The sequence below is a fragment of the Solenopsis invicta genome, chromosome 5 (assembly GCF_016802725.1).
Source record: "Solenopsis invicta isolate M01_SB chromosome 5, UNIL_Sinv_3.0, whole genome shotgun sequence".
NCBI classification, from domain to species: Eukaryota; Metazoa; Arthropoda; class Insecta; order Hymenoptera; family Formicidae; genus Solenopsis; species Solenopsis invicta.
The window spans coordinates 17,517,609-17,537,380 of NC_052668.1; the positions used below are offsets into that span (position 1 = coordinate 17,517,609).

The 19,772-nt window shown below is 33.9% G+C and overlaps 2 protein-coding genes across 3 annotated transcripts; both read left to right on the forward strand.

Annotated features, from left to right (window-relative positions):
- Nucleotides 1-890: 890 nt before the first annotated feature.
- Nucleotides 891-6,709, forward strand: LOC105205780 (alanine--glyoxylate aminotransferase 2-like). The gene is made up of 9 exons (XM_011175284.3): nt 891-1,095; nt 2,743-2,848; nt 2,982-3,100; nt 3,223-3,457; nt 4,724-4,817; nt 5,164-5,372; nt 5,503-5,728; nt 5,807-6,205; nt 6,387-6,709. The coding sequence occupies exons 2-9, from the start codon at nt 2,784-2,786 to the stop codon at nt 6,492-6,494; spliced, it is 1,455 nt and encodes a 484-aa protein (XP_011173586.2). The 5' UTR covers nt 891-1,095; nt 2,743-2,783; the 3' UTR covers nt 6,495-6,709.
- Nucleotides 1,081-17,640, forward strand: LOC105205782 (vitellogenin-2). Of its 2 annotated transcripts, XM_039448876.1 has the most exons (14): nt 1,081-1,095; nt 2,743-2,848; nt 2,982-3,100; nt 3,223-3,457; nt 4,724-4,817; nt 5,164-5,372; nt 5,503-5,728; nt 5,807-6,184; nt 11,320-11,649; nt 12,125-13,063; nt 13,224-14,262; nt 14,331-15,944; nt 16,299-16,714; nt 16,827-17,640. In XM_039448876.1, the coding sequence occupies exons 2-14, from the start codon at nt 2,784-2,786 to the stop codon at nt 17,490-17,492; spliced, it is 6,330 nt and encodes a 2,109-aa protein (XP_039304810.1). In that variant the 5' UTR covers nt 1,081-1,095; nt 2,743-2,783; the 3' UTR covers nt 17,493-17,640.
- Nucleotides 17,641-19,772: the final 2,132 nt, after the last annotated feature.

Below are 19,772 nucleotides of genomic sequence, written 5' to 3' on the forward strand. Positions count from 1 at the left end.
AGTCATCAGCGAAATAGAATGGCTTGTGAACGTCAGCGGTTTCTATAGGTAGATACATCTCCCTTAAAATCGGTACAGGCGATTGCTGGCTTCGCGCCCGCATGCAGTGGAAGATTTGCAATCGAGCGAACGTGACTTATATGTTTGCCACGGGCGATATCGCGGCGTATCGCGGGATTGCTGTTGTCATTTAAATTGTCCGATAACGCATATCACGTGTCGCGTATCGCTATCATCTTCGAAACGTGCGTGCCACACGTGGGTGAGCACGTTATTTGCCGGTGGCTCTGGCAGTCGAGATTCCTATTTATATGCCGTCCGAAATATGCTCCATGAATTTCGTGGCTTTATAAAAGCCAAAAGTCGCGAGAGAACATTTTAAAGAGATCTTGCAGGTATCAAAACACTTAATAAATACGGCTCAAAAGTTTCAATCTGAGTCTACCTTGATTACTTCTATTTACAATATTCTAATTTTAATTTTGTTTTTGCTTTTGTATGACTTGGCAAAACGGAAATTTACGTCAATAATCTTTCTTGCTAAATCTTCTCGATATTGCCAATGTCAAAGTGTAAGATTGCCCCTTTTTATATAAGATAAAAAGTATCGACGTTTATCGCGAAGAAAGTGAATGCTTGTCTCCTTTAAGCCTAAATTCTAATTTTCATTACGATGTATTTTAGCATTTTTGTAAAATATAATATTAGTGCAATAAATTTAAGTAAGATGATCTAATTGCATTCAATTTTTATTTCAATTTAAAATATGCTAATAACCACACACACCAAATTGATATCGGTAGTCGCTGTTTATGTAACTGTTATATGTGTATAGTAAAAAGACATTAAAACGCGAATAATCAGGCACTCGCAATGACGCACACAAGCGCGGGGGAGGTGAAGTGTTGATAGTGGAGGGAGAGCCATTGGTCCGACACGCGTGCGCATCCCCGTATTTTTTTACCCCCGCCGACCAGCTCTTCCCTCTATATATGACGTATACAGGTTGCAGTATACTGCTTTCGCTTGCAATCGCAGTAATCGAATAGGAATTCCTGGGCTACGTTAGATCACCGTTGTTGACCACGAGTTCAGGTATGAATTGCATGCAAATCGTACACAAGCGTCTTCTTTTTATTTATTATTAATTCTTGTCATTCCCAGCATCATATGCAATTAATTATCGCAATAGGAAAAATATTTAGTGTTTCTGGAAATTTATTTCGTTTCTTTTTCTGTATTTATTAATTTTTATTAGTTATTAATTTTTCTAAGCAAAGTAGCATTGTGCAATTTAGAAGGTTGTGACAGAAAGATTATATAATATATCATTCGTTTTCTTGTTTGAATCACTAAAATTTAATATTATCTTTAAATGTGATTTTAATGTAACTGAATTTGATATCTTATATCAAATTCGTAATTTGATATCTTATATCGATTATAGTGAAATAAAAGTATCATTTTTCCTTCAGTGAATATTGAATTCTTATTAGAATTTTTTTGTTTTTATAAACAACTCGGAAATGACGACTTTTATAGATATATCGTTGCTATTTTTTAACGTCGAATTCTCTGGTTCAATTAAAATCGATTTTTAAAAATTAGAATATTAAGAAAATTTATTATACTAATACATTTAATCGACGTCGTTATTTTTTTCTAACAATTGATAAAAATAAAAAATTTTTGCATTTTCATCGTTGCAGTATTAATCATACACATAATTATCGAACAAAGTGATCTCTTGTTAACATTGGATATTGCAAATCGATGACTAATGAATGCGTAAATTAGCGTCAGTTTCAATTTTATTTTTAAAACTTATTTTAAACTTTTGCAGTACTATACATTTTATAGATTACACTGTACTTGCATTAGACTTATACAATGCGTTTTAAGTTGCTAACGATAATTATTGAATATTAATTGGCAACCGATATAATAAATGCGGTTTTCTTCGAAATTCGTTCTGTGACCGAGATGCGAGGTCAAGCGTGTACGGAAATACTACTTGCACGTAGTAGTCACGTGCACTTATCAGCCACCGGAAAATTACGCTTCGGGTGCCTTTATTTAAACAGACATTTATCAATTAGTCTACTTCATTTATGGTACGGTGTTATCTTTCAACAAATGAATTTGATAAGTTTGGGATGAATATTTGTTCTGGCAAAAGTATTGAATTAAGCAGATTATTGAGCGATGGAGAAAAAGATTTCCCATGAACATTAGGAAACCAATGACTAATTAATTTTTTTTAATTAATTTCATGTAAAATTTAATTTAATAATATTTCAGTGCTTAATTAATTGATTAAATTAATTTAAGTTTAAGTTAAAAAGATATGTGATAAAGATTAAAAAATTATAATAATTAACTGGCTTTTCAAGAAAATATCAATTCCAAATTAGAATAAAAAATGTACTATTATGTAATGATACGTATTTATCAGAAAGCTATAACGTGTTATATAAGATAGTTGCGCTAAAATTTTTTTATCTTTCGCATTCTTATTATTTATTAAATTTCTATAATTTTAAGATTGATTAACTGCTAAAAAGATTTATCAATTCATGAATCTTTCCATTAAATTTATTCTGAAGGACGTGCTTGACTTACAAGGTTGTTAGAAAAGCACAGGCCTGATGGAAAATATACAGAACATAATATATTGAGATCATGATTGCTGATATGATAAGTCAAATGATTAAATTTTCTGTACGGTTATTTTTTTTACAGATTACAACCAGTGTGTGAGAAGTTCCACCAAAGGCTCTACTATGGCGGAATCTTTAGAGCAGATGCCGAAATCTGATACTATAAGGCTTCGTGATCGTCACATTGGGTAAATAACATTTATATGAATAACATAAAGAGTACAAAACACGAGGCGTTTTTGATTTGAACGCATTTTAAACAATATAAAAATATATCAGTAAAAAAAAGATGATCATTGGGATGGCTTCTTTTGATTCTAGACAATCGTGCAAGTTATTTTACAAGTCGAATCCACTAAAAATAGTGAGGGCCGAAGGACAATACATGTACGATGAGAAGAACAACCGATACTTGGACTGCATAAATAATGTCGCGCATGGTGCGTACTCATTAATTTTTCACAATTAGATAATTTGTCATCGTTTAGCTTCATTGGCTTTAATAAGCATAATAATTTTTTTAAGTAGCTCCTCTAATCGACGCAATTTAACTCCCTTGCAGTTGGGCACTGCCATCCGGATGTCGTGCGAGCCGGACAGGAACAGATGGCCTTACTGTCCACGAACAATCGTTTCCTTCACGATAACCTGGTGATATGCGCGAGTCGACTGGCCTCGCTTCTGCCGGAGCCGCTGTCCGTTTGCTTCCTGGTGAACTCCGGCAGCGAAGCTAACGATCTTGCTCTTCGTCTCGCTCAGACGCACACGAAGAACAAGGATGTCATCACGCTGGATCAGTAAGTTCGACTGCCTACGCTGTTAGAATTAATGCTCTGTGTGTTATGCGATATTTCTATAACTTTCTATTATTGAATTTCACGCGCTACGTCACGGAAGTTCCGTCGGTTAACGAGACGAATATGGAATGAACTTCCATTGTTCCGTTCCTGCTCGGATCTTCTCGGCGTAAGCAATGCCGCATGTGTATCTGGCTCCAAATATATTGGATATTTCAGGCTGCGCGCAAACAAGATGAGAAAATTCACTGCCGAACTAATCAGACCGATTTCTCTTTTTGATTGTTTACAGCGTCTTACCGCTCTAAATCGACAGCTAGGGGCGCAGGCGCCGTTTTATTCGGACAACGTGATCGAGCATACCGGCAGATCCAGGCAAATCGGATGTGGGCATCCGTTTCTTTTCACACCGCGGCGGAAATAGAATTCGCCGCCATAAAGATCTTGTCGCTGTTTTTAGGTGGCGTAAGTCTCATGACCGACGTACGTGCCAACACGTATGATACACAATCTATATTTATTTTCTCCTTCTATCGGTGAGGACGATGTCGCTGAATATTGGACTGGACTTATCCGAGAGAGAGAGAAAGAAAGAGAAAGAGAGAGAGAGAGAGAGAAAGAGAAAGAGAGCGACAGACGCTAGTTGACGATGGTTCAGATGAAAATGTAAACGTAAAGTAAATGTAAAATGTAAAGATAAAGCGAAGTCACATCTAGCACGATATGCGTGATTTTGTCAGAGTCGAGCACCAATTCTAAAAATATGCATAGTTGTGTATATTGTGTAATGTTGAGATATTAGTGTACTTAACTAGTGTAACTAATACATTGTATTAGTACTAGAAAACTGATAACGATAACACGTGCAACGATAGCTCGTGCTCAAATTATTAAAACAGCTGCGCTGTGGACTTTGCGCTTTGTCTTTCTATTAACGTTGATAGCTCAGGGCGGCTCGAGACCACACAAATTAATAACGATTCTTTGCTCGAGTTTATGAATGAAGTAGCCCTTGGCGACTACACGGACACGTGCGAATATCGTAGCCACGGTGGGGTCATTGAGCGTCTTCCGCAACAATGGAAAAAAAAGCTAAAAAGAGTTACATTTTCAGGAACTGCTTTTGATAAAATTAAGATCTATTAAACGAGATGATAATCAATAATTCTTAAAGAATTACATTAGTAGTCTTGCAGGGCCTCGAAGAATTTATATTTCGATGAACGGCCGGAGAAGAAACGTTCACGTTCGTTTCTTTGCTTTTAGCGCTTATCACGGACATTTGACCACGACAATCGATATCTCGCCGTACAAATTCAAGAAGCCTAACGGCACCGGCAAGAAGGATTGGGTGCACGTGGTAAAGTATCTCAAATGTTTTTCATACGTGATTAGCGATTTGACGATAAAAAAAAAATTGTTTATCGTATATTTCAGTTATCTGTATTTTTCTGAACAAGTCTTAAAAATCAACAAAATAGGTTCAAAAGTTTAAAAAATGTCTTATTTAATCAAAAACAAAATTTTAAGATAAGATTGTGACGATCGAAGATTACGCGAACAATTAAATTCTTTAAAATAAATATAATTTATCGCATGGATAATTTCTCTATTAATAAAGTTTACGTCATTTGGTATTTGTATTGTTTATATTATTGAACGAAATGTGTATCTCACATATTTTATACGTCGCTTTTCACTTTTAGGCTCCTTGTCCGGACGTGTATCGCGGAAAATATCGCGCCATCGACTACGCCGACGAGGATCTAGGAGTTAAATACGCCGAGGATGTAAAGCAAATCTGCAAAGACATCAAGGCTGAAGGACGTGGAGTTTGCGCCTACATCGCGGAAAGTCTTATATCGGTCGGCGGACAGATTTTGCCACCACAGAATTATTTCAAAAATGTATACAGGTATACAGAGATTATTTTATTACCTATTTTATTAATACACATAGACGTGCACTACGTACGCGGAGATTAGAACAAAATATATAAATGACGATGAGGTAGAAAAAGACAATGAAATAAATTGATGTTACAGACACGTACGCGAAGCGGGAGGAGTCTGTATTGCGGATGAGGTTCAAGTCGGTTTCGGAAGAGTCGGCACTCACATGTGGGCCTTTCAATTGTACGGCGAGGACGTTGTGCCGGATATAGTCACGATGGGCAAACCCATGGGCAACGGCCATCCCGTTGCGGCCGTCATTACAACGCCAGAAATCGCGGGCAGTTTCCGCGATACTGGAATCGAATACTTCAATACGGTATGTAAAAACATTATTAGCGTGTTGGAAACTGTTGAAGATATTCTTCTGTGACCAAGAGACTTTGCGTAATTTCAGTACGGGGGCAATCCCGTGTCCTGCGCGGTGGCGAACGCGGTGATGGAGGTCATAGAACGTGAGGGCCTTCAGGAGAACGCCTTGAAAGTCGGCAATCATCTGATGGCAGAACTGAAGAAATTAGCGAAACGACGGAAGATCATCGGCGACTTGCGCGGCGCTGGATTGTTCGTAGGCATCGAATTGGTGCGCGATAGAATTAAGAGGATACCAGCGACAGCGGAGGCGAAGCACGTGGTATCCAGGATGAAGGACAAGAAGATTCTCGTCAGCAGCGACGGGCCTGACAACAACGTTTTAAAACTAAAGCCGCCCATGGTATTCACACTCGAGAATGCTAATCATTTCGTTTCCGTTCTCGATGAAGTGCTCGAAGAAGTTGATATCGATTTCGAGGAGGTAAGTTGCATTTTGCATAGTCATACCGGCGATTATAGTTATTCGTAAATAAAATAAAGTATCAATGAAGTACAATTGTCTTATATAGCAAAAAGAATTTATCTAAAACGGAATAAACCTAGTGAATTTTATTTTAAATATGCGTGACTTTAAAAAATAATATATTTAATAACTGTTTCAGGAACCGGAAACTACTACAACCATCATCAAAGCAACAATCTCGTCGATAGAAGTCGACAGAAACACTTCAATTAACAATGGAAATTCACTATTTGTTCACGCCAATTAATATTTTGTATAAATATTACAAGTGTTAAATTTAAGACAATTTTATGTAAAAAAAGTATTATTATTTTTAAGATAAATGTTACTTCTTATTATGACATATTTTTATATAATTTTATCGGAAATATACGTAAATAAAGATTAAGATTATTTTTAGTAAAGTAAGATAATGCTATACTAAGATATTATAAGACATAAATCAATGCATTTTTACACAAATGAAGTTATTTATTAATCTCAACCTTCCCTAGTAAAGTATATAAGATTTATGTTGATATAAAAAGAAATGTATGTGTTCGTAATATGTCAATGTATCGTTCCTGAAACACTTGATTAAATTTTGCAATTGTGTTCTACCTTAGTCTTTCTTTTTTTCTTCATATACTGATGAATCGATGATAAACTGGAGTTATTCAAATAAACAATTATAAAGAAACACAAATAAATAATTTGTTTCAATGAATGCGAACAATATGTTAATATCATATGTTGCACACTTATTGTAGAAAAATAAACGTGAATTTAGGCTCGGAAGATTATAAATTATGAAAATATAATAATATCTATAAGATTCTATTATGAGTTAAATACAATTAAAATCAAGAAATGACCAATACCAACCATAGTAGTTTTTAGTGCTCTAATAATAATTTTATAGGTGATTTTACATACTTTTTTTATATTATAGTTCTTCGAATTACGCGTCGTGTGTTCACCTTGAAATGTAGTTCTTAAATAGAATCAGCAAAGTAAGAAGTAGAATATATGATGAGTATTAGCCATTTCTTGATTTTAATCATGTTATACTTTACGATCTTACAATTAGATGTTTTTTTAAATTCTTGTTTATAAGGTAGACAATTCGATTAGAGGTAAACCCTTAATTGGATCTTCTTCAATACATGCACAGTAGGCAACATTGAGTCCAAGTTCTGAGTAGAAATGCGATATTATGTAAGTTACTTAATTAATTGAATTAAAAATTGTCAAAATTGTCGGTAGAGCACAGAATATTCTATCAGTGTTGCAGCAATATTTTCAACATTTCTGCAATATTACCGAAATATTGCAATGTTGTTGCAATAATGTTAAAAAGTGGTGAATGAGAATGGTTGATATTCGAATAGAGATCATTATATAGATAACTTGCATTATTCGAAACGTGTAATCAACTGTAGTATGTAACAGATCTATAATAACAAAAAGGATAATAAATTATCAATTATATTTGATAGAACAACGTTAATAAATATTTTTAAGACATAAATTTATAAATATAAATCTACTTATTAAACGTTTCCCTAAAATTAATTTCCCTGAACGGTCGCTTAGGAAATTTTGCTTTCTCTACATTTCTTATTTTTAAGTCTTATTTTATTTTATATTCAAAAACATTTATTTCTATTAATTACATAATTCTTTATTTAGTTTCTTGTATTTGAGTTTTTTTATGTTTAAAATTAGAAGTATAAAAAATCTTCGCAAAATTACAATAAAATAGTATGTAATTGTAAAAATATGATAAATTATTGTTAAATGATACTGTATAATTATAATAAAATCTTTTGTCCTTATATGTTTAGTGTACAAACAGAAAAAAATATTTTAACAATATATTAAAATTATATTTAATGTAATATCAATAATATAAGTAAAAATCACAAGAACACCCGTAAGAATTAAATTATTATTCATCATTAATTATTAATTTGTTATGTTATATAACAAGAGTATGACATGTGAACTAATAAGCAAATGAGTAAATGAATGCGAAAAAATATATAGAAAGTAAGATAAAAATGTAAGTTTGCAGAATGTAGAAACGTTTTTGTTATTATAGAATAAAAATATCTATGATAAGATTAAGTTAATAAATTATCATAAATGCTAATGAAGTAGAGAATGATGTAAGAAAATTGATAGTAATTTGTAATGTTTTATAAATATTTTTTAAGAACTTATTATGCTTATGCTATAACGCAATTTGTTAGATTTTATAATTAATAAAATAATTGTCTTGTAAGTAAACATATATTTATAATATATTTTGCCGTTGTATAATATTATATATCCTGATTTGTACTAATAACCATAAGAATTTCTAAAAAAAAGTTAAATTTAATGACTTGAATTAAAAACTTTTGAAAATGATTAAAAGTTAATTCGTGAAAAATCAGTAGTCGAAAAGGAAGAATAAAATATCAAGCTATCCTGAGTTATCAAAAATTATTATATTCGCAAAATTAGCAAAGACGAAGAATAAATTACATTTTCATAAATTACTAGGTATTAGAAAAATCTTATTTTGCAAAGTGACATTTATTTTATATTTCATAAATGATTTAAAATTAAAAAATTTTAAACTTAAAAGTTTAAATTACAAATGCTCAAATATTAAAAAATTGATGAAGTATTAATAGAATATAATTTAACAATTGCACAAATCAAATTTTCAAATAAAATCATTAATATAAAAAATTCCAATATTTTTTTTTTCTTCATTTACATTCTATTATTAACATTTTAAGCAAATCTAAAGAGAAAGAAAATGAGTTAAATAAAGAAATCAATTACTGATTTATTCTCGCATTTTTTTATACATTTTTGAAAATAATTTATATATTTATATATTATCAATTAATTACCTTTTTTTTAAAGAAAATCACGTTTAATCCTTTTTTACTTTTTAACTTCTTTTAGAATATTTTATTTTTAACTTTTAAACTTTGTAGAACATTTTAAAATAAGAAATATATGTATTTTTAAATGCGTTTATTTAATTTAGTTTAGTTCAATTAATTCAGTTTATTTTAATTTAAAGGTTGAAAGCATATAAAAATTGAAAGAGAAATCTTGCATATATTTTTCTTTGTTCATATTCAAAGTTATTTCTTAAATCTCAGATCTTGGTCTGTTTTTGTTTCGCGTTCTGCATTTTACCATATACAAGACAAAGGCTAAGATCTGAGATTTGAGAAACAACTTTGAATATAGTGATAAGTATACAAGCTAATCTGGGATCATAATCTGGGCAAAGAATAATTTTAAAAATACTTGAAAGGAAGTGTTATTTAGTTACAAATTTCCTAATCGCGTAATCATCGTTAGAAAATATCTCTTGCAGCTGATGCCAGTTGCATATCTCGCAACTTGGATCAAAGTTTGACACTTTTAACTTTCGTTTGCCGCTTGAAAATGTATGTAAGTTCATATTACATCCGCTAATATCTCCTGCTCGACTTTCGCAAACATTTTCATTCATGATAAGATTCAAATAAGAAATAAAAAAAATAATAAAGTACATAGCACTTAATGACACAAGATCATCTGTAATCGTTATACCGACATTCTCCAAATACCAAGTGAAAATTCGACACGTGCAGAAAATTATCTATCGTGAATCAACACCCTGTTTTTCTGTTTATTCGACAAAGCAGCAAATGCATTAAGTAAAATATGATTATGAAAAATTACATTTTTATAAAATTTTATGATTAGATTTATCACGCAGGTTAATGTAATATTGCATATAAATAAATATATTTATATTATAATAAATATATTATATAAATATATAAATATACATTGGTATGAACAATACTTGCAAAATTTTCACGTTATAAATATAATTTAAAAAATGTATCTTTTGTATTTGTAGCAGATAGACAATCATACTTTGCGTAAGTTCGAAAAAATTTTATGCAAATGGTAGTAATATTCTTTTATTAACTGCTAATTACGTCGAATTTGATAAATTTTGTAGTATGGCAACGAGAAAGTAGCTGATTAATAGACATCGACGTGTTTTGATCGACTAGCAAAGTTAATAATATCTTCGGATGAAGTCAAAGTTCCGTCCGGAAGTCCGATGACACGACCTCGCCTTTACTTTCTTAAATGCGCCGTGGATGTCATAAGTAACCTATCGTGCGGAAGGTTACAAAAATTTGTCACGCGTGGAAGATACAGTTTCAAGATAGCACGGATACTGAATCTATAGCCATCAGCAGGTCAAGATGAGATGGCACACTCGGGTATATAAATTCAATCAAGGAGAGGAGCTTTCATTACGAGTTTGGTACTGGCTACCACATAACACCATGTGGTTCCCTGTCACCCTTCTCTTTCTTGGTGAGTACACATCAACTTTGCAACTAATAACAGCTTCCATGAGAATTTCAAATAAAATGTTTCGTACTTAACAAAATTTCTGAACTAAATTTTTTCAATTGACGTAGGATAGATTAATATGTAAAATAACCGCGGCTGAATCGGACTTTCACGTTTTGCACATACTTATTTAACTTACGTACAAAAGTAAATCCAATTTCTTCAGACAACATATTAAACGTAAATTTCTCCTAAGAGAAATTCCAATTCAATCCGACAATAAACACTAGTTCCAATTATTAATTTAACCATTTTTTTGTTTGGCAGCCGGCGTGGCCGTGGCCACAAATAATCACGAGCATGCCTGGGAAACGGGGAACGAGTATCAATATTCTGTATTCGGTCGAACATTGGCAGGTGTTGACAAGTTGAAACGACAATATACTGGAATTCAATATAATGGTATTCTTACCATTCAAGTAAAATCACCGGAGTTACTACAGGCAAAGTTTGATAATCAACATTATGCTCATATACACCAAGAATTGTCGAACGGTCCGGACGATTTCGACGATCCTAAGAATGTCAATTATAAACGAATGCCCATGTCAGAAAAGCCGTTTGAGATCAAATTGAAGCATGGCATAATCCGGGATTTGTTATTCGACCGTGATGTACCTACTTGGGAAGTGAATATGATGAAGGCCATCGTAGGTCAGCTGCAAGTCGATACTCAGGGCGAAAACGCGATAAATAGCAAGAGCATTCAGGTTCCTAGCGACGAGTCCTTTGCCGCCACGTTTAAAGCCATGGAGGACTCCGTCAGTGGCAAATGCGAGGTTCTCTATGAGATTACGCCGTTGACCGTAAACGAAATACAAGCGAAGCAAGATAGAATACCAATGCCGTCTTTACACAGTGACGGTAATCATTATGAAGTTAAAAAGTTGAAGAATTATGAGAGGTGCCAGGAGCGACAGCTTTATCATTACGGCTTCGACATTAAATCGGCGGGAAAGAAATGGGCCGGACAAGATAAAGTCATTTCGGTGAGTTAAATGTTAATTTTGGCAAACTACTCTTATATTCTATATTCTAGCTAAAATACATGATAAATGTTATTGTTAAAAATTATAAAAAAAAATTTATGGAACATTCTGAGAGAAAAGAAAGAAAAAATTGTTTTATTTTAAACATTGGAACTTTCTCGTATAAGAGATTATCCAAATTACATTGCAATTAATACAAACGAGAATGATAAAATTCAAGGTTAGAAATAACGCGTTACTTGTAATGTCGCTATCGTTTTCGTTACTTTTTTTTAATTAACAATCGTTAATTTTTCTTGTTTGTGACGGTAACAATGTCGTTATATTTTTACAGTAATAATAATAAATTTAATCGTTACTTTAGTTATTATTTATCATAAAAAGTAATGATAACGCGTTACATTTTTAAGATAACGGTCCTAGCCCTGATAAAATTTATAGATAAAACTTATTTGCAACTGTGTGATTCTTACAGCAATTATCCGTGACTGAAATGGTTATCTCAGGCGACTTGAAACGTTTCACTATTCAATCGACTGAGATGAAGAATGAGATAGCTGTCCAACCTGAAACATCTGATTCTCCCATTGGCAATGTCTACACCATAACAAGATTAACTTTGAAAAAGAAGAACTCGATTTCTAACTCTTGGTTTGGACCACACGAAATAAGCAACCTCGAATCAACCGGAAACCTCGTATACACATTCAATAACCCTTTCTCTGACTCTGACAACCGAAGAGTGCGTCACCATAGCGTTAGCCAAAATTCCGAGCAAGAAAATTCTTCAGAATCTAGCAAAAGCTCTTCCCAAAGCTCCAGCTCCAGTTCCTCAGCCAGTAGCTCCAGCAGCTCCAGCAGCTCCAGCAGCTCTAGTAGCTCCAGTAGTTCTAGCAGCTCCAGCAGCTCAAGCAGCGAGGAAGAAAATGAAAATGTCGTGCAAACTAAAGCGGCATTACAGAACATTTTCCTGGCTCCCAACATCCCGCTGTTACCCTATTTCATCGGCTACAAAGGAAAGACGATCTTGAAGTCTGATAAGCAAAACGTTATGCAATTTGCCAAGAACCTAATTTCTGAAATAGCTGAAGAAGTACAGATTACTTCTGAGGGATATGAAGCTACAATGGAAAAATATACAATTCTGAAGAAACTCCTTCGCACCATGAATCGCAAGCAGTACGCTGAGTTAGAACAATATGTACTCCAATTTAATAAAGGATCAGATTCCCGCGCAAATGCTTGGACCACCTTCCGCGATGCTGTCTTACATGCCGGAACTGGACCTGCTTACGTCACTATCGAGAATTGGATAAAGAGTGGGCAAGTTAAAGGCGCAGAGGCGGCACGACTCCTCTCTCAACTTCCCAAGAACGTATATTTACCGACGCCGAATTATGTTCAAGCATTCTTCGTAAGTATTCATTTATGCACAATAACGTTAAGACTCAAACATTTTTTAATCCTTTTCAACCGATTCAAATATTTATGATATTAGCTATTCAAAATTATATACATAAAAGTAGAAAATAATTTTAATTAATTTTAAGTTTTGCATAATTTAATCTGCGCAGGAACTGATCAAGAGTCCAATGGTAACTCAGCAAGAATACGTAAATGTGTCCGCGCCTATAGCACTTGCCGAATTGCTCCGTAACAGTTATATCGGCCAAAATTACTATCCGATATACAGTTTCGGCTTTATAACTCTGAAGAAAAACGATGAGGTAGTTGGCAAATATATCAACTACCTGGCTAATCAACTGCAACAAGGCTACCAAGAAAACAACAGCCGAAAAATTCAGACGTACATCTTTGCACTTGGTGTCACTGCCCATCCGAAGATTATCTCAGTCTTTGAGCCATACTTAGAACACAGCCTGCCGGCGTCAACGTACCAACGTACACTCATGGTAGCTGCCCTGTCTGATCTAGCCAAAGTTCAACCAAAATTAGTTGGACCGATTTTCTATAAGCTCTACTTGAACGAAAACGAGGCTCACGAAGTTCGTGCTATGGCAGTACATGAATTTATCTTGACCGACCCACCTATGATTACGTTGCAACGCATAGCGAAAAACACTAACTACGATACGAGCAAACAGGTGAACGCTGTCGTAAAGAGCACGCTAGAGAGTCTCGTTCATACGAAGCGATCAGAATGGCGACATCTTGCTAACAAGGCACGCAATGTTAGGTATCTAGTGACTTCAAATAATTATGGCAACTGGCATTCGAGTGGCTACCATCTAGACTTCCAAGATTGGCTTGTTAACGGACTTTCTCTGCAAACCATTGCTGGTGACGATCTAATACCGAAATATGTATATGTCGGTGTAAATAGCGTTTTCGATTTCCTTGATCAGCCCTCCGTGGAAGCAGGATACGGGCTTTCGAGTCACAGGCAGTTTTTCAATGAAATCAGTAAGCAGTGGTACTCTCATCAAGCCGACGAAATGAGCGACGAAAGGTCACGCGTTGAGAAGCTAGCGCAAGCACTTCAAATCAAGGCCAAAGAGCAGAATAATTTGGAAGGACATTTCTTGTTTAACTCGGTATACGATTCGGCGTTCTATCCTTACGACAGACACAGAATTAGAGAGGCTGTTGCTGGTGAGTATCGCGAATTTATCTTTAAAATTGTACTACTTGCACGGATATTAATTTTTATTACGTTACAGCGCTGAAACAATTCCTGAATGGAAACAACAAACTGGAAGGATCTGCATTCAACAATTATGAAAACATAATGAGCTTTGCGAATGAAGACGGTCTGCCGTTTGTCTATACTTTGGATGCGCCAACATTTACAAAAGCTAAAGTTAATTTCAAACAAGGAGGACGCACCGCGAACAGTGGCACTTTCCAAGCGTTAATCGCCAATAATGTACAGCAACAATTTGGTTTTGTAGCACTTTTCGAACATCAGAAATACCTTGCTGGTATCAACAACAATCGAGTGCTGCGTGTACCTGTGGAGTATGACGTCGAATTCAATTCGAACAACGCGAAAAACTTTGCGTTGAAGATTCGTCCGCAGAACTTACCTCGAATGGGTAATGAACTCAAACTGTTGCACTACAGCGTCGTTCCCTTCACCACGCAACAAGACCTCCTTGATCTTAAACCTACATCAAATGACAAAAATACGCGTCCTGTATTCACTTCACCAGTATACAAAACCACGGTACAAAAAGATACATTTTCCATCAAGGTAGAATCTGATAGTATTGGAAAAGAATCTGACACGGAAAGTTTTGTTGCGGACGTCTTGAGATTAACAAATGCTAATGACGATCATTATACCAAGATAAGCACAATATTAACTTCTGATCAGATACAAAAATCTGAGGGACACATCACCATGACGTATGATACGGTGACAATTGGCGGTAATAATGATAACTCCGGACAATCGAGCGAAGAGATGGAAAGCCTTCATTCCATAAGCTGGAAATCAAACAGTAAGGAGAGAAGGAAACAGATTGCAAATAACCTTAGCAAAGGTATCAAGTCAGGCGAAGTCTATATATTTGACGTAAGTTACAGCGTCCCAATGTTACATGAGAATGAGTATGTTTTTACCTTCGGTGGAATGAAGAGCAATTCAAATCAGAAGTTAAGAGGTTACTTTTATTGGAATTCTCATGCGCCGCAAGAGGTGAACTATGAAGTTTGTTTCTCACATGAAATGCAATATGCACCACGTGCTACTCCTCTCAATTTCAAATACGCCCTTAAGAACTCACCAAGAGATGAATACAAGGCTGTATTGAAATATGGAAAGACCTGCGCTACAGGAAATAAAGTTGTTATCACCGGAAGCTCGTCGCAAAGTCAACAACTGAGGGATATAATAGAGAACTCCAGCTTCACCAAACAATGTCTGGAAGAGATTCAAACGGGAAACAAAGCAGTGGAAAATTGCATGAAGGCCAATGACATCGCCCAAATGAGAGATCAGATAGATGTTCAATTTGACCTATCCAACATTGTTCCTGAATCCGTCCGAAGATATGCTAAGAAGATTATTGAATATTTAGAAAAATACGTCTCCAAAGTTTGTGACAATGTATCACGTGAGGAAGAATCCGAAGAAAACACAATCAAAAATACACTGCTGTTTGCATCACCAGTCAACAGAATGTGGCCCAACTGGCTTCCGCAATCAGTGAGCGATATTACTTCTGGTTGGTCTCCCTCATTTAATTCCTTTGGACCAAGTTCGGAATCACAGTGGCAAACAATGAGACTAAATGTAGCTGACTATCCGGATGAATTTGAATCAGAAAAACGTAAGAACAAAATTTTGTGAAAATGTTAATTAGTGTTTTTTAAATATTAGAAAATAAATAATTATATTTATTAATAATACATTATGCATTAATTAAGAAACAAATTAGTGCACAAATAATGAAGCAGAAGCTAAAATCTTTAGTACTTTATTGATTTTATAGTATTTTGTAACTATTTTTTACTTTAAATAGATTAAAATAAAAGTAGTTCATATAAAATAAACAATTCATTGTTCCATCATTAATATGTAATTTTCGATGCATTATATTTAATTAAACAAAAGTATCTTGCAAAATGTAATGCAGGACATCTATCAAAATTCTATAATTTAATCACTGTATTCTTCTTTACAGAATCATGCACTCTCGATAAAGACAAGGTTTATACTTTTGATAACCAGCTCTATAATGTGCACCTAGGAAAATGTAAACACGTGCTTTTGACCACTTATCCGCAAGATTTCCATAATCGCAGAAATTATATTCCGGAAAACTCGAAAGTGGCTATCTTAGCTGAAGATGCGGACAATGACAGCAGGAATGTTTATATATGGTTGGGCAAACAAGAAATTAAACTAAAGAAAGCGGGTAATAATGTACAAGCTGTAGTAAACGGACAGAATGTCGAGATATCGGACAAAGGCTATCAAAAGATTAATGGAAATGAAATCACTTTCGAAATCCTGAGCCTACCGGACGACTCCCTGTCTGTCGTTTCGGAGAAGTATGGAATTAATGCCGTGTACGATGGAAAACGCGTTGTAATAAGTGTGAGTAAAAATATAAAGTATAATAAAGTAAATGGTAATAAATTTTTGTATTAGAAACAATTTAACAGTAGTATAGAAAGTGTAATAAAAATTGATTTAAATTTGTTATTAGGCAAGTGATGCATATCGCAATGCCGTACGTGGTCTCTGCGGTAACTTCGACTCCAGGCCCAACACCGATTTCGTCACTCCTAAGAACTGTCTCTTGACGAAACCGGAAGAATTTGCCGCTACCTACGCTATGACTCAAGAAAATTGCCAAGGACCTGCTCCGGAAAACAAACGAAGAGCCGAACAATCCACGTGCCATGAATTTCCAGAGAATGAACAGATGAACGTTATTAGCGATAGAGAAGCGGGTAGAATGATGACAGAGGGCGTAAATTGGGGCTACCACCAGGCTAACCGCAATAAAGAACATGGACGAGGTAATAAAAGCCATCAAAATAATAAGAAACAGTATCAGGCAAACTCGCAAGAGAGTGGATCAAGCGAGAGCCGAAACGATAAGAAGAAACACAACATTGTCTATCGCACAAGAGTTGTAGAAGAGGGTGACGAAATCTGTTTCACTACTACACCTCTGCCAGCATGCCGCCAAGGTGCCAGGCCCACGGAAAGATATCCGAAGAAGGCTGATCTTTATTGCATGCCGAGGAACGATCAATCTTTGGATCTCAAACGTAGGGTCGAGGATGGCGCTAATCCAGATTTTACTCGGAAGTCTGTCAGCAGAATGCAAGTCTTCCAAGTTCCTGTCTCTTGCAGCGCCGCATGATCCGGCTATACCGAAACGATATACTAACTGCGCATACTTAATTGATATAAATGATTCTTTCTTTTTTTTAGTCTTTTTTTTTAAAGCTGCAAATATGTTGTTTTGTAATTGCAGTAAGCAATAATAAAGTTGAAGCTTTTCAACATAATTATTAGTTGTATTTCTCTCCTCCGTATATCCCATTTATTCAAAATCAACATTATCCGTTTAATAAAATCCGTTAATTACGCATTAATTAATACAGAAATAATTAAGACAAAATTATATTACATATCTTTTACGCACGAGTATTCATTATTCTCGTTAGACCGGTGGCTGTTAAATTTTTATTTCAATCTTTGTAAATAGCAACATTATAAATTGACATACACCTAAAAGATAAAACTTGTAATAAGTGATTATTATGTTTTCCATTTGATCTCAGTAGTTTATTATTTCGACTATCAGGGGACTTCCCACTCTGATTACATGATTATGCAAATTACTAGGTGTTCTAGAAAACGTAGCGTATTAGATCTCGTTATCTCGAGGCTTCAAAACCAGTCGCTACTAACAGTACTATAGTCCCGTATCACAGCATTCGCAGTTGCTTGCTGTGTTTTCTATTACGAAGTTGCTTATTCCGCACGACGTGCAGTCTACACGCGACTTTGCGGTGCCTTAACAAATCTTAAAAGAAACTGTGCTTAAAGTACAAACATTCATGTCTTTCGTATTCTTCGTTGTAATAAAAATTACAACTTATTATTAAATTTATCATGACTCAATTTCGTCGATTTCGTTACTGTCTTCAAGTTTGCTTCTTTTTTCTCGCTATATATCCAACGGTCTGCGGACAAATACTGTATATCACTCATTGTGTGTCAATTAACTAGACTATGAACAAAAGTTATATAGGATAAATGCACAGTAAAAAATAAAATGTTCAAAAAAGTCCACTCTAAATTTTAAGTTAAAATAACTCAAAAGTTAAGATAAAATAACTCTTATTTTAAGTTATTCAGTTAAAACAAGAGTTATTTTAACTTAACTTTTGAGTTATTTTAACTTAAAATTTAGAGTGGACTTTCTGGGACATACAAAAGTGTTAAATTAGCATTTTATTTTTTACAGTGTGGAATGTATCTTTGAATATATGTACTGATGGTAAAAAAGAAAAGAAATCTTGTTAATAAACAATAATGTTATAACAAAATGTAGAAAAGTGTATTTAATTTTTCCTTTAGGTTAATAAAAAATTTAAGAAAAAATGTCAATTTAAAAACAATTACAGATCCATTTTACTGATAATTTTATATAATTCTCGTTGGAAGCACTTATTGATATATTTATATTTCTATTAGCAAAATCTCGTTCTTAAATAGAAATGTTAGAAATAACAGATGATTTTCATTTTCTTTCTTTAAAAAGTTGACATATAGGAAGATAAAATTTTATCTTTTCTTTAATAACTGGCTAGCTTTCGTTAGCCAGTTCGTAATTAAGTAACAAATATAAATCGATTATTGCACAATTATTTTTCAAATACGATAGAGACGTTCTATACATATGAAAAATGATCAATAATTTATGAATATACATATTATCTTGCTATTTATCAATTAAATAAAGAATATATTATGGAAACACAATATTCTGCAAAATAATACAATTTCTATGTAATAACATAAAAGGCTTATATAAGAAGTCCATGAGATATAGAAAACAATGCCATAGATTTAAAAATTAACATCATAATTTGTAATGTAAATTAATTTTTTCTAATTTTTATCAAAAATCTCATTTATAAAAAAATTATATAAAATTATATAAAACTCTATAGTACTATCAGCAGTATCTCTAGCGACATATTTGTCTGACATTCATTATACGTATATACTTTGGCGCTGTCTACAATAGTGTGAATAATATTGAATAGAATTTTTAAATAAATCTTCAATATCCCATGTCAGCATCCAAAAATCTCGCGTCAACCGGAAACTTAATAAGTTTCAAGTATTTATGCAGTATCAGTAATTATAAATTGTACGTAAAAATTAATTTTAATAACAATCAGAAAACGCTCGTTTGTCTAATAATAGAATAATCATACTCAGAAAGGTCATACAAGCCATTTTAAGGATGTAACGTATATTTTACTTTACGATGTTTAACCCTTAAACACGTAAGTGGGTCTGAGAGATCCCATATGAAGTTTTGAACGCTTGCTATGTGAAGACGGAATGAGATAGGAGGTTCGGACCAAGACGTAAAAAAAGTTTGAAATCTCCTCTTTCAATT